Consider the following 15,063-nt stretch of genomic DNA (forward strand, 5'->3'; position numbering starts at 1 on the left):
CACCACTGGATGTGCTTCTGAAGCAATTCAGGTTAAGTACCAAATTCAAAGGTACGCCAGTGCCCCACCCTGGATTGGAACCTGCAAGCCCCGCCTCTCAGCTGCAACTCTACACTGCAGTCCTGGACTCAGCCTCCCTGCTTCTTTTCTTCCTTGCTGTGCTTTATTCGCCCTCATCCCGTGGCTGTGGGTGTCTCTGCTTCCGGCACGTTCCCCCGCACTGCACGCAGTATGTTCGCCATCGCTCCGTGTGTTTGTGTGGCTGGCGTTAATGTGCAGCCGCTGAACGAGGTGCCGTGCTGTTACTGAACAGTCGTTCCTCAGAGACTGAACACACAGTGTCTCTGTGAAATGAGCCCTGCGGGAGGAATAACTGTCACCTGAATTTGTGTTCTATGCCGTTGGAGACAAAGCTCATTTTCAGCAGAGCCGGCTACTGGCCTGAACGCTCTGTGTGGTTGTTTAGGGCCACGACCATCCATGGGACACACAATTCAGGTTAAAAAATAAATAAATTCTTCTTGGAAAAGACATTTTAATTGTCTGCAAAAGTAAGTCTCCTCCCCCAAGTTGGCGGTTACTCGTCCGCCATCAGCCAACCACCCCCCCTGCCCAGTTCATTCTTGCTTAGGGCCACCGAAAATCCAAGAGCTCAGCCAATCAGTCCCATTTTCATGACCGGCTCAGAATGGCACGTCCTGTCTGTGATTTCTGCGATGTCCGTCTTTCTCTGTGTTGTCTTTATCTTCCTTTTCTCTTGTTTGAATGTCTTTTTTTCATTCATCTGCATGTTGCTTGTTCTTTTCTTTTCTTCCTGTTCTGTTTTTACTTCCTGTGGGTCGGTCGGTCGGCACCCCTCAGCAGGTAGAGGGGTGTCTGGTCCTGCAGAACTCCATGGCTTTCTGGGAGTGGGACAAAGCGTCACCCCCACCCATAAAACCACCCAAAAAGTCCTTCTCTGCCTGCTGCCTGGTATGTGAAGGAGGTCCTAGTGTGTAACAGGCTCCAGTCCCCCCAACACCCAAATTACACACAACCTCCCCAAACCCAACTGCTCAAATTACTCCCAACCTCCCAAACTCCACCACCCAAATTACACCCAACCTCCACAACCCCACATCCACAGTTCCTGCATCAGGGTTAGAAACCAACACAGTGAACCTGAAAAAAAATGAAAACCAGACTATTTTTCTTTTGTTTGTTTTTTTGTTTGTCACCCCTCCTCCACAACTGCTTCCTGTGTGAAGAATGCCTATCATATTTACCCTGATGCATAGGTGCAGCATGGAATTGGTGCATGTAATGACTGTGTTAGAGAGCACATTGTGAATGCTGTAAACACACAGTGTACTGTAGAGCCACGTGACACTGAGCTTAATATAGTGCTGCTGCTCTAGCTTGGATTTTTTTTGGAAATTTAATACAGATTAAAGCAAACTGGGGTAATGGGGAGGGTTGTCATAGTACGCGGGACAGGATGTGACCTCAGAGGAGGGAGGCGGGGCTAACGGTCGTTCGTCTCCTCGGGCTCGTCCAATAGAAGTACATGCAGGAGGCGAGGAGCCTGGGGAAGAACCTCCGGCAGCCCAAACTGTCGGACCTGTCCCCCGCCGTCATCGCTCAGACCAACTGGAAGTTCGTGGAGGGCCTGCTGAAGGAGTGTCGCTTGAAGGTGAGGAGGCTCACTTTACCCCCCTGCGAAAAGATCAGCCAGTCCCATAGGATATGAGGTAGCCCTATAGGAGATTAGCCAGTCCCATAGGATATGAGTTAGCCCTATAGGAGATTAGCCAGTCCCATAGGATATGAGTTAGCCCTATAGGAGATTAGCCAGTCCCATAGGATATGAGTTTGCCCTATAGGAGATTAGCCAGTCCCATAGGATATGAGTTAGCCCTATAGGAGATCAGCCAGTCCCATAGGATATGAGGTAGCCCTATAGGAGATCAGCCAGTCCCATAGGATATGAGTTAGCCCTATAGGAGATTAGCCAGTCCCATAGGATATGAGGTAGCCCTGTAGGAGATTAGCCAGTCCCATAGGATATGAGGTAGCCCTATAGGAGATTAGCCAGTCCCATAGGATATGAGTTAGCCCTATAGGAGATTAGCCAGTCCCATAGGATATGAGGTAGCCCTGTAGGAGATTAGCCAGTCCCATAGGATATGAGTTAGCCCTATAGGAGATTAGCCAGTCCCATAGGATATGAGTTAGCCCTATAGGAGATTAGCCAGTCCCATAGGATATGAGTTAGCCCTATAGGAGATTAGCCAGTCCCATAGGATATGAGTTAGCCCTATAGGAGATTAACCAGTGCTATGGGAAATGAGTTAGCCCGATGGAAGATTGGGCAGACCTACAGTATAGGAGATTGGCCAGTCCTATAGGAGATTAGTATTTCCCTGTAGGCGATTTATCAGTCCTATGGGAGGTTAGTCAGACCTATTGGAGACTGGTCAGTCCTGTAGAAGTCACAGAAAATGTCAGCCGGAATTGAGAGGGAACTCAGAGATTGGCGAGCGTTATTGAGCCTGACATGGCCTGGTGGACTGGCCTGGCCTGGCCTGTGGGAGGTTTTTGGAGATGTTTGCTCCTGTTGGAGACGGTGGGGTTGGGCCAGGCCAGGCCAGTGGGAGCTGACGGGTGGTGCTGTGCCCTCTCGCTCCAGACGAAGCGCATGCTGGTGGAGAAGATGGGGCGGGAGGCGGTGGAGCTGGGCCACGGGGAGGCCAACATCACGGGGCTGGAGGAGAACACGCTCATCGCCAGCCTCTGCGACCTGCTGGAGAGGATCTGGAGCCACGGCCTGCAGGTCAAACAGGTACGTCCGCCATTTTCTCTCAGTCAGTCACTCATTCAATCACATATTCATTCCAGTGTTAAGAGTAGTGTGTGCGGGGTTTGGTATAGGAAGCATTGGTGCCTGTGTTTGTGTGTGTCTTTGTGTTTGTGTTTGTTTGTGTGTGTGTGTGTGTTTGGGTTTGTGTGTGTGTGTCCGTCCCCAAATGCATGTGTACATGTGTGTGTGTCTGCATGTGTGTCTGCATGTGCGTGTGAGTGACTCGTTTGTTGTTTGCTCTGTGTAGGGGAAATCTGCCCTGTGGTCCCACCTGCTGCACTACCAGGTGAGAGAGGAGAAGCTGGAGCAGCAGGCTGAGTCACCAGGTGAGCCAGTCTTCCACACATCATTCAGCTTTTAAACTCAGTGCCCAGGATAAAGCCCCTCACGTGTCGACGCTGTTTCCATCTGTGAATGGCACACTTGTGTGTTTTAAGCTGAGACTCAGTGTGTGTGTCTGTGATTCGGCTCTGCCCTCCTGCAGTTTCCAACGGGACAGAGCGCCGGAAATCGGACTCGGGCCTGGGACTGCCCCAGCTGAGGGTGTCCGTCATACAGGACATGAGGTCTGTGGCCCCCCCTTCCTGCTCGTGTGTGTGTCATAGACAGTGATCTGAATAATACTGACGGGCAGACCTAGGTGTGTTGTGTGAGTGCCAGGGTTCACTGGTCCATTGAACATTGTTCCCCTCATACTGTGGAAGAATAAGTACTGGACATGAAGAAAGAGGGCGGTCGAGCTCTTGATAATATAATAATAATATAATGCCTTTATATATTATGTGCTTCTCCACTCAAGTGCACAAGGTCTAGAACAAGAAATGCAACATAAATTCTCTCTCTCAGCAGTAAAAGAGGACAATGATAGAATGTGTGTGACCAACAGTCTCTCCCTCTCCCTCTCCCTCTCCCTCCCCCCCCCCTCGCAGGCACATTCAGAATATGAGTGAGATTAAAACAGATGTGGGACGAGCTCGGGCCTGGATCCGCCTGTCTCTGGAGAAGAAGCTGCTCTCCCAACACCTCAAACAGCTGCTGAGCCGCCAGGCCTTAACCAAGTAAGGGAGAACATCCACACACACACACACATACACAACCACACACATGCAAACAACCACACGGCATTCTCTCACACACACACACACACACACACAACCACATGCACACACACACACACACACACAAATAGTCTCTTACAACAGGACAGTCCTTAAAGCTATTCAGTGAATTGTCCTTGAGGATCGGAAGCAGAGTGTGTGTGTGTGCGGGTGTGTGTGTGTGTGCGGGTGTGTGTGTGTGTGCGGGTGTGTGGTGTGTGTGTGTGTGTGTGTGTGTGTGTGTGTGCGGGTGTGTGTGTGTGTGTGCGTGCGTGCCTGTGTGTGCATGTGTAACCCAAGCCTGTGCTTCCTCCTGCAGAAAGCTGTATAAGCGCTATGCTTTCCTGCGCTGCGAGGAGGAGAAGGAGCAGTTCCTCTACCACCTCCTCTCCCTCAACGCCGTGGATTACTTCTGCTTCACCAGCGTCTTCACCACCATCAGTGAGTGTGCATGCAGCCCATAGACCACTGCAGCTCCTCAACCACAACACCACAACCACAACCGCTCCTCAACCTCAATCACAAACGCTCCTCAACCACAACATCACAACCACAACCGCTCCTCAACCTCAATCACAAACGCTCCTCAACCACAACATCACAACCACAACCGCTCCTCAACCTCAATCACAACCACTCCTTAACCAAAACCACTCCTCAACCACAACACCACAACCACAACCGCTCCTTAACCACAACACCACAACCACAACCACTCCTTAACCACAACTATACCTGTACCTTAAAATCACATATAGCATGCTATAGCCACACTCTCTAAATACCATACTTCTGCAAAAAGAGTACCCAATACCTGATAAACACAGCTTCATTTTAGGTATAAAGATATTTATCTGTTTTCATTATTATTTTTACTCATTTTAATTTGGTGAATTGTCCATCTCGAATGATGAATAGAACAGTGATGAAGTGGTGGCACGCATTTGGGTTTGAAGTCAGTCCACACCTTCCTTTGTAGTCATTGTTTAAATTAGTTGAGATGATACTGTACCTCAGTGGGATGACTGTTTAAGAAGAGACTTGAAAAGACACTGTAGCATTCTTGCAGTGTCCTTGATGTATGAAACCGTAGTCTGAATTTATTATGCATTGTGTCATGGGTATTTGTCACAGCTGGGCAGTACTTTATTTTGCAACGGTGGGTTTTAGATTAGAAAATTAGATTAGATTAGATTAGAAAAAGAGAACAGAACAGACAACAGAAAATCTTCCTTAGTATTTTGTAAAATATTGTAAAATATTCCGTGTTTGGATGCTGAAACGGTGCTAAGTGTTTGCTGATTTAACACTTCGATCTTCGGGGGTTAATTAAAATGTGTAGGGCAGTGTTGCCAATCGATGGCTGTGTGAAGGCTTGGCATTAATAAAACATGGGCCTGCGTTCGCTTTATCAAAGGTCCTGAGGCTGGCTGAATTATTTAGCCCTGCTGTCACACTGAAGGGTCCCCAGAAAGCTGGCGCACCTCCCCAAAATTACGTCCAAGGTCCTGTCTACCGGTGGCCTTGGCGGTTAAGTGAGGTAGTGGGGCGGTGGTTAAATCAAATTTGGGGGGGGGGGGGACGACTCAGAAGGGATAGTTATGAGGGTGAGGGTTGGTTACAGCACCCTCCCTTTTGGGCCTGTACTGTTTCACCCCGTCCTAAGCATCAAATATGAATGACACGTGTATATTGGGGAAAAGGAAACTGAGGTCACGCGCTGCATATGCGGCCTGCTGGATGAATGATTTATTACCCAGCCCAAACCAAAAAAGACAGGCTCCACGTTTCCACCCACGCTTGGTCTTCATCACATTGTGGATTCCTTTTGTGTCCTTGTAGACGTGTTGTTCTCCCAGTGCCTGGATTTGTGTGTGTAAGCGTGTAGTTGTGTGTGTAAGCGTGTAGCTGTGTATGTGAGCGTGTAGTTGTGTGTGTGAGCGTGTAGTCGTGTGTGTAAGCGTGTAGCTGTGCGTCACGCTGACCAATCGATCTGTCGCGCTGTTTGACCCCGCAGTGATCCCGTACCGGGCCGTCATCATCCCCATCAAGAAGCTGAGCAACGCCATGACGACCTCCAACCCCTGGGTGTGCGTCTCGGGGGAGCTGGGCGACTCGGGCGTCATGCAGATCCCCAAGAACGTGCTGGAGATGACCTTCGACGTGAGTGTGCGCGCGACGCTGCGTTTGTCCACAGGGGCTGTGTGTGGTGGGTGCGCTCAGTGGTGCATCTTCATACGACTGTGCCTCTCTTGCAATACACCATCTCTGCTGCTTCGCCGCGTCTTGCTTCCTTCGCTGCGCGCGTCAGTGTGTCTGTGTGTTTAACTGTGTGCCGTCGCCATAATCATCATCCAGGGTTGCTGTGGAGTCCGTTGGGGTGGAGGGTTCCTGCTGCCATCTTAAAAAAGCCACTGGTGGGGAGCAGTGTGGCTCTATGTTGTCTGTACTGAGCTCACTCTCCCCTACATGTGTGTCATCAGGCCCCTCCCTCCCAGCCCCTTCCCCAAGGTGCCACGCCCCCCCCTCCATGCTGTTCCTCATCATCATGTTCTAACACTGTCTGTTTCTCCCAGTCTGCCTTTAGACCTCATCACACCCACATCTCCACAGTGTTCAAGGTTAGCTCGACCTCTGTGTTCACCTGGTCTAAGTGCTGTGACCTCTCTACGCCTCTCTGTCCTCTCGATCCCGAGCTTCTCTTCACGCTCTAAATGCAGTAGTTGTTCCACCGTAGGCTTCCAGCTCCAGGATCCTAGCTACCCCGTCTGGCATGTTTTGGTTTTGGAATGTCACGTCCCCTCCTCCTTTGTTCCTTTGTACAGTTCTGAAAATGTCGCTGCAATGCTGTGGCAACACTGCCGCAACGTTACAGAAACGTGTGTGAGAATGTCGTGTGGTAGCTCAGTATCTCCTTTCTACACTGTTGTCATTAGGGGATAAAGGTGTTTTTTTCTTATTTGTGTGGTGGGTACGACCAACATTGCACCAACATTCACAATCACACTCACATTTTTCAAAGGGGAAAATGGGCATTTAAGCATAACTGCCTTTTTCAGAAATTACATATTTGTACCTGCCAACTCTGAGATTTGTTTTTAGATTATATTGGACCTTATGTAGATAGCCATTTGAAAATAATCTAAAATTGCAGAAGATACATTAAGTGTAACGCACACTCAAACACACACACACAGACACGCACACACACACACACACAGACACACACAGACATGCACACACACACACAGACACACAGACACACACACACACACACACACACACACTGCTCATTTCACGCTGTTCCTGCTTGTTTTCTCAGTGTCAGAATCTGGGAAAGCTCACCACTGTTCAGCTGGGTCATGACAACTCGGGGCTGCTGGCCAAGTGGTTGGTGGACTGTGTGATGGTGCGCAACGAGATCACAGGACACACCTACAGGTGAGAGCCCCCTGTCTCTGTCCTTCTCTCAGTCTCCTGCTCGTACCCAGCATGCACTGCTCCTCTCCGTGTACTCATACCCAGCAAACACTGCTCCTCTCAGCATCCTCATACCCAGCATGCACTGCTCCTCTCAATCCCTGGAGACCAACATACATCACTTCTTTCAGTATCCTCATACCCAGCATGCCCTGTTCATCGCAATCCCTTTGTAACCAGAATGCACTGCTCGTCACACTTCCCCTCATAGCCAGCGTTCACCGTTGACTCTTTTTTTCCCAGGTTCCCGTGCGGCCGCTGGCTGGGGAAGGGCGTGGACGACGGCAGTCTGGAGCGGGTCCTGATTGGTGAGCTGGTGGTGCCGAGCGGCGAGGAGGAGGGGGGCAAACCGTGCCGGACTCCGCCCCTGCAGCGCTCCCCATCCCAGACCCGGCGCATCAGCGTCACCTCCCTGAGCCGCGGCGGCAGTGAGTACCACACCGCACCCCCCCCGAATCACTGCTGCACCAATCACAGCATGAGCCTGGGATGGGCGGAGCCTCCCGCCATGTCGGTCGCATGGAAACAACCAATCGGGTCAAATGCCAAGTCATTGAGCGACAAGCAATAAAATGTGATAGACCCTGCATAAACCGGGATGTTTTTTTTTCCCCTTTCTTCTTAACGTTATTGACTTACAGAATAACAAGATATTAATGTACAAGAATAGCCTATTAATACAAATAGTATGAACAATCAAATAAACGACCGCCCCAAGCAGTATCTCAAGGTGACCAGCAATGTGTCGTTTTCTGTTGATAGATATGTTACAGAGGCATAAGTATGCTTTGAACGGAATGGATTTTATCTGAATTTTATTTCAATCTGAATTAGTATCCACACTAAAATAAGGACAAACTCAGCTATTTGATGTCGTAATACTCAATACCACTCTAACCAATGTGATTCACTGGCATTGTAATCATGGCTACTCTCAACCACTCAAAGCACATGCACTCACCACCACCCTAATCACAGGTATTCACTGCCAATGTGAGCATGAACAGCCACAGTGAATATTGGTTAATGAGCACTGCTATGAGAGGCTGCACATGGCCAAACTGTGGAGGAAGCAAGCACAGTCTCTGAGCTGCAGACACACACACACACACACACTGCACACGCGCACACACCCACACTCAAACACACACAGACACACACACATACACTACACAAGCGCACGCACACCCACACTCAAACACACACAGACACACACACACACACACACACACACACAAAGATGAACAGTTTACTCTCTCAAAGGCTTTGTCCCAGTGTCAGACTTTACCACACCATGGTAACCTTACATGCAGCTGGTCATGTGACAGGGTGCCCAGGAGTGCCTAGAGATTAAGTTCTTCTCTGTCAAGCCCAGTCAAGCTGGAGAACACACTCAGCTCATCCCTTCAGTTTTCTATCCTTTCTTTTAAAAGTGCAGTTCTCACTGTATTTAAAAAATAAAAGAAATTTTTTTTTGGGATGTTTGAGCTTTTTACAAAAGCTGTTTGCCTCCTGTGCAGAGCCCAATGGCGTGCAGATCCAGGAGGCCATCGGGGAAGCGGTGAACAACATTGTGAAACACTTCCACAAGCCGGAGAAAGAGGTGGGTCCCCCCCACTCCCACTGCTGTGGGAGAGTTCACAGTGTTATCTTTAACTGGTGCAATTAAAGCTTACCCACGCATTCTCTGAATATAAATACCGCTCGAGCATGTGGGAAAGGGGGGCATTGCGGCTTGTGAGATCGCTGTCCTGCTGTCTGATTGTTTCCAGCAGATCTTAGCGAGTGCTTTTGTGTCTGTACTTGACTCCCATTTGCAAGCTCCATTTACACAAGATCATCTTTCACCGGATGAAGCGACAGTTTACTAATAAACTGCACTAATAAACCCCCAGGGGCAGATAGACTGGTGTCCCTCTGGTGCTGTACTGTAGGCACAGAGTAATAAGGAGCCCTCTGAGGGTAATCTAATGTGTCACATTAAACTAGATTATCTTTTAAATGGGTCTTGCTGCTTCCTCACCATCTCTTTATGCGCAACGTTTGTGCCAGTGTACCTAAGGAGGCGATGAGGTCATTCTGAGATAAATCTGTCCTGGTTGCTGCCAGAACAGTGGAAACGTTTATTACACCTGCTGATTGGTGTGCTCATTCTGGCGCCTGTCCCCCCCCCCCCCCCTCCCCCTCACTGCAGAGAGGGAGCCTGACCATCCTGCTGTGTGGGGAGAACGGGCTGGTCTGCGCGCTGGAGCAGTTCTTCCACCACGGCTTCAAGTCCGCACGCCTCTTCCAGAAGAACGTCTTCGTGTGGGACTTTGTGGGTGAGGATCAGTTATGCACACGTGACACTGTGGGGGCTGACTCTGTGCTGCTGACACAGCTGGGGGTGATTCACTGCCATAGACACAGCTGGGGGTGATTCACTGCCATAGACACAGCTGGGGGTGATTCACTGCCATAGACACAGCTGGGGGTGATTCACTGCCATGGACACAGCTGGGGGTGATTCACTGCCATGGACACAGCTGGGGGTGATTCACTGCCATAGACACAGCTGGGGGTGATTCACTGCCATAGACACAGCTGGGGGTGATTCACTGCCATGCACAGCTGGGTGATTCACTGCCATGACACAGCTGGGGGTGATTCACTGCCATGGACACAGCTGGGGGTGATTCACTGCCATAGACACAGCTGGGGGTGATTCACTGCCATAGACACAGCTGGGGGTGATTCACTGCCATAGACACAGCTGGGGGTGATTCACTGCCATAGACACAGCTGGGGGTGATTCACTGCCATGGACACAGCTGGGGGTGATTCACTGCCATGGACACAGCTGGGGGTGATTCACTGCCATGGACACAGCTGGGGGTGATTCACTGCCATGGACACAGCTGGGGGTGATTCACTGCCATAGACACAGCTGGGGGTGATTCAGTACCACGGACAGAGTTAGGGGAGATTCGGTAGAGTAGGGGGGCTTGGGTTTCAGAACCTTGGACAGAGATGGTGCTAGATATAGACCTGTGGGCTCCAAAAATAGTGATTCAGTTCTTGCTTGCTCCTGCTGTATTTGCTTACTGTGGCAGGTGAGAAGGGTTGCTTTTGAAATGACACCTTTTCTAACATGTTTCAAATGTGTGGTTTTATTCAGGTTAAAAATACCTTTTTATGTACTTTCTGTGTTACTGAAAATAAATGAGCCATGGGTGCCTTTGTTATTTTTTGTCAACTAGCTCCCTCTAGCTGCAACAGCTACAGCCTACAGTAATCAAGCTTTCGGGGGGAAAGAAACTCGTTCCACCATCGTGTATCCAAGCGAATTTAAGTAATATAGACTGGGTGCAGCCATCTCAGTTTTCTTTTGTTGCATTTGGTTTAGATTGCACACCTATCTGATGTTGTCTTAGCATAGAATCAGCCCTTTGAAGAGCAGGGTTTTTTTGGAATGTTTTTTTTTTCTAGATTCTAAGTCAGCGTTCTAGAACTCCACTGCTTTCAGTTTCCAGTGTGATTGTCAGTGTGATTGTGACATCAGCATTAGAATGTTCTGTTAAGCCTGTTCTGTTAAGAACATTCTAATCACATGTTTCTGATCTTAGACCTTGAAGGGTTAAAGCAGGGCATCAGGAGTACAATAGCCAGGACCCCCGTCCTGCCCCCCCCGTCCCGCCCTGCCCCACCCCGGCTACACACTCCCTCGCTGACACTCCCTCTCTGACAGCCGGCTCTCCGCTCCCCTCGCTCTCTCCACAGAGAAGGCCGTGGCGTACCTGGACACGGCCGATCAGATAGGTGACCTGCAGGAGGCGCCGGAGCCGCTGGGTCAGACCTGCGAGACCTTCTGCCACTACGTGAGCGCCATCAACAGCACGCCACGCAACATCGGCAAGGACGGCAAGTTCCAGCTGCTGGTGTGCCTGGGGGCCAGGTGAGCCGCCTGCATATACACCTTCATATCCCTACACATGCATACCCCTGCACCTTCATACCCCTACACCTGCATACACATACACCTTCATCCCCTACACCTGCATATACCTGCACCTTCATACCCCTACACATGCATACACCTACATCTGTATACCACTACACCTGCATACACATATACCTGCATATCTCTACACCTGCATGTACCTGCTAGCACAGTGAAGCTGGCACCTGAGTACTGCTGGACACACCCCCTGTGGCACTTAGGGTCTGAATGGGGGTCTGGAAAAAGTGTGCAAACGTTTTACTTTACATAATGAGTTGGCCATCATTTCGAATATTCTGCTAAACTTAGTTGGTAAAACTGGACAATTTTTTAAAACGGTGCTCCAAAAACACTGGTGACCTTTGACCTTCTGCCCCGGCAGGGACCGCCTGCTGCCTCAGTGGATCCCCCTGCTGGTGGAGTGCCCGATGATCGCGCGCATGTACGAGGAGAGCGCCCTGCTGCGCGACCGCACCACCGTCAACACACTCATCGGCGTCCTGCAGACGCTGCACGACTTCAGCGTCACCCTGGAGACCTCCCTCACTAAGGGCATACACCTATAGCCGCCGGGGATGCTGGGAGATCACACAGACTTCAGGAAACCACCCCCATGCCCCCCCCCCTCCCCCCCACCTCATTTACCCCTCCTCTTCCCTCAGTTCGCCCATTCCCACTGCAGAAGACTGACACCGTCTGGGAGGCTGACACTGGGGGGTCACATGATGACTGAAGGGGGCGTGGCAGGGTGGGGCCCACGCAGTGCTAATTAAAGGCCGAGGCGTGTGGGCGGAACCTGAGAGCTCTGTCCATGGGTGGATGCAGTATTACTTTATCTCCTTATTTCCTCATTCAAGAGCTCTTTTTGGCATTTGGTGACGATTTTCTTTTTTTTCCCGTTTTACTTGATTTGTGTAAATGCCACTGTTTCATGGTTTCATGCACATCCTCAGCCTTCTGAAACGTCAACATGTGCTTTTCTTACAAGTCTGAACGAGACGACGCTGCACCATGGGCTCCAGTTAGCGCTGAGTGGCATGCCTGTGCTTCATATTGAACTTAGATGAATTGAAGAGAGAAGCTGCATATTAGGAGGCTGTAATACTTGGTAGATACCCCCCCCCCTCCCCTTGCTGCCTGCAGGCTCACTGCTGTGTCTCTGTACTTTGTCTCAGAGAGGCCCGATGGCCTCATTGGATGACGATGTCATTAGCTCACAGCCTATTCGTTCACTGACTTGTCCGTCACCTGTGGGCTGGTCTGGCTGGCGTGACGGAACTTGACCCCTCGACACACGTGAATTTTCGTCACCGAGGCAACAAAGAAGTGATGCTGTGGCTGATGTCATTAACCCGATCACAACTCCAGCGTTCTCTCCTCCTCTCTCTCTGGTCACACTGGGCATGCCTACACTCGTCGTTATGACTGTTTTTGTTGCTGCTGGAAACTTGAAATGCTTGCGTTGTTCTGCCATCATAGTCTTTTGTTTTTGGTCTTCTGAAAAACGTGGGCTAAAAGAGTCAAAATCAGTGCTCGCTCCTCCCTGTCATGGTCGCTGCTGGTGATAGGGGTGTATAGACAGTACAGTAGTGTCCGAACTCCCATTGATCTCTGATAGGATAGACTGTGTGTTTCTGCCAATAATTTCAAAAATAATCCTATGGTTTTGATAATGCTTGCATCCCTTTTGTTGGATGAAAATAACAGAATACATTGAAAATACACATGCATAGCAATAACTTAATTAAGATAAGCTTACGTACTCTTTCTTTGTCCTATGATGTGAGACATTCTTGGGTCATCGAAACCTAAATATAATCAAGTTGCACGTGTCAAATTATTTTCAATTTTTATTTAAAGGAAAGCATTTTGAATCATTATTTTAAATAATGATATATTTTGTTCAGGTTTAGTTTCTGTTTTTAATTGAGTTCTGTGTTCCTGTGCAGTGCTACTGATGTGGTTTACCACTTAAAAGTTAAAATGAACAAGATGCTGCAAATGTACAGCAATGTACTCCTGTGTAAGAAAAATCAGTATGCTGGCTCCTTGGCTTTTGTGACAACAGTAGATGCAAACGCAACTGACAGATTGTAGCGTTGTGCTTATGCTATTTTTTTTATTGTGCCTGGAAAAAAAAATAAGCCAGTGCTCAGATTTTTCCTGATCCTCCAGAGTCGCCGTAGGAACCTGAAACGGACAGCGTGTCCCACGGTGAAATGTTCAGTTTTAAATCTCTGTTGGGCTCATAATGTACTCTGTTAAGAGTTGAATTAACACTGGACATTTTGCTGTGTGGGTGTGGTTTCTCCTCACACTTTCATTGTGGAGACCAAGGTGTTACCAGTGTTAAATTTAGTCTGGTTTAGATCTCATCATGCTCAAATGTGCCACAGACCACACGTAGTACTGTGCAATTTTATTTTGATTTATTTTATTTTGTTTTTTGGTTTTACGTGCAGTTTTTTTTTTTGTAATGCACAATGACTGGATTACGCGTTTTGGTAGCTTTGTTTTATCCTTAGAATGTACGCGATGCGGTGTGGGTTTAATTCCGCCGTTTGAAAGAAGCATGCAGAGAAAAGATCTATATTTTTGTCTCTCTCCTCTCGTTTGAAGGTAAGTCCTGATACACTGAAGTTGAAGTTGTTCCAGATACAGGGTTCTTCTCATGACCTTCCTGTCTTTGTGTTGCTGCTTCGTGATATTTGTTTTGGTTTGCTCTTTTTTTTTCCTGTGGTCATATACATATTTTCGTAAAACGTGACCTCTGATAGCCTAAGAGCAGACTGTAAAATTCGAGGCGTTTGAGTAACTGTGAATGTTTCGTTCCTTCACGATGTCGATGTGAATTGAGCGCTCTGTGTCGAAGGCCCAGGCCACAGAGCATCTCTTTATTTAAAGTGAACAGTTTCTCATGTCCGCGAGGATGAGCAGTCCTTGTGTTATTATGCTTTGTTGTGATATTTATGAAACATCTCATTAAAGATGCTCTGTACATCTGTTGAAGCAGGGTTGTGTTTCCCCTCCCCTCCCCCCTCCCCCCCCCATATTAAAAAGTGCAAGAGCCTCATCCTCATCCTTTTGGAATAAAAGCTTTGGAATGGACTGTGGACAGGGTGAAATCGTTATGTACTTTATTATGGAAAGTATATGTATATACACATCACACCAACAGATGTGCAAGTAAGACTATTTATATGAAGCAGTTCCAGACCAATACATATGCACATCAAACCAATATAAATCTCAGAAAAACTAGCAAATGGGTCATTTGCAAAGTGAAGAGACAACAATTTGTATAAATGATCAAACCAATACAAACACCAAGGGCCAAAACAGTAAATGCATCAATGCCAAACCAATACATATACATGTCAAATCAATATTTATGTGAAGCAAACCAATTTATATGGAAGAAAATAAGGGTAAAAAAGAGGAATTTAAGAACACAAATTTATAAACTGATTAGTATTTTTTAACTATGAAATTAAATGTTTTAACTGAATTAAATACATTTCAATTAATTTGTTTTGAATTCAAAAATTCAGCTTCCCAAAATTCATAAAACCAGGCAATCTCATCACACCAGGCACCCAAAAATTCAGGTTCCATTTTTCCAATGCCTCATTATTCTATTATTTGATATGGGCTAAAATATACATATA

The 15,063-nt window shown here is 48.2% G+C and overlaps 1 protein-coding gene across 10 annotated transcripts in view; it reads left to right on the forward strand.

The window, feature by feature from the left end:
* dennd5b (DENN/MADD domain containing 5B) overlaps positions 1-14,508 on the forward strand; it is a 56,608-nt gene extending 42,100 nt beyond the window's left edge. For 4 of the 10 annotated variants that reach the window (XM_064319114.1, XM_064319115.1, XM_064319116.1 and 1 more), the window contains 13 exons: positions 1,541-1,672; positions 2,669-2,821; positions 3,087-3,165; positions 3,324-3,405; positions 3,769-3,897; positions 4,256-4,377; positions 5,954-6,099; positions 7,259-7,377; positions 7,660-7,844; positions 8,937-9,019; positions 9,611-9,737; positions 11,176-11,350; positions 11,778-14,508. In XM_064319114.1, the coding sequence (XP_064175184.1) occupies positions 1,541-1,672; positions 2,669-2,821; positions 3,087-3,165; positions 3,324-3,405; positions 3,769-3,897; positions 4,256-4,377; positions 5,954-6,099; positions 7,259-7,377; positions 7,660-7,844; positions 8,937-9,019; positions 9,611-9,737; positions 11,176-11,350; positions 11,778-11,961 (1,716 nt within the window). In that variant the 3' untranslated portion in view covers positions 11,962-14,508. Of the gene's footprint in view, positions 1-861; positions 973-1,540; positions 1,673-2,668; positions 2,822-3,086; positions 3,166-3,323; positions 3,406-3,768; positions 3,898-4,255; positions 4,378-5,953; positions 6,100-6,512; positions 6,558-7,258; positions 7,378-7,659; positions 7,845-8,936; positions 9,020-9,610; positions 9,738-11,175; positions 11,351-11,777 lie in introns of all 10 variants that reach the window. The other 6 variants (XM_064319108.1, XM_064319109.1, XM_064319111.1 and 3 more) reach the window with 3 other exon arrangements.
* Positions 14,509-15,063: the final 555 nt, after the last annotated feature.

Source organism: Anguilla rostrata, chromosome 19 (genome assembly GCF_018555375.3).
Source record: "Anguilla rostrata isolate EN2019 chromosome 19, ASM1855537v3, whole genome shotgun sequence".
NCBI lineage: Eukaryota > Metazoa > Chordata > Actinopteri > Anguilliformes > Anguillidae > Anguilla > Anguilla rostrata.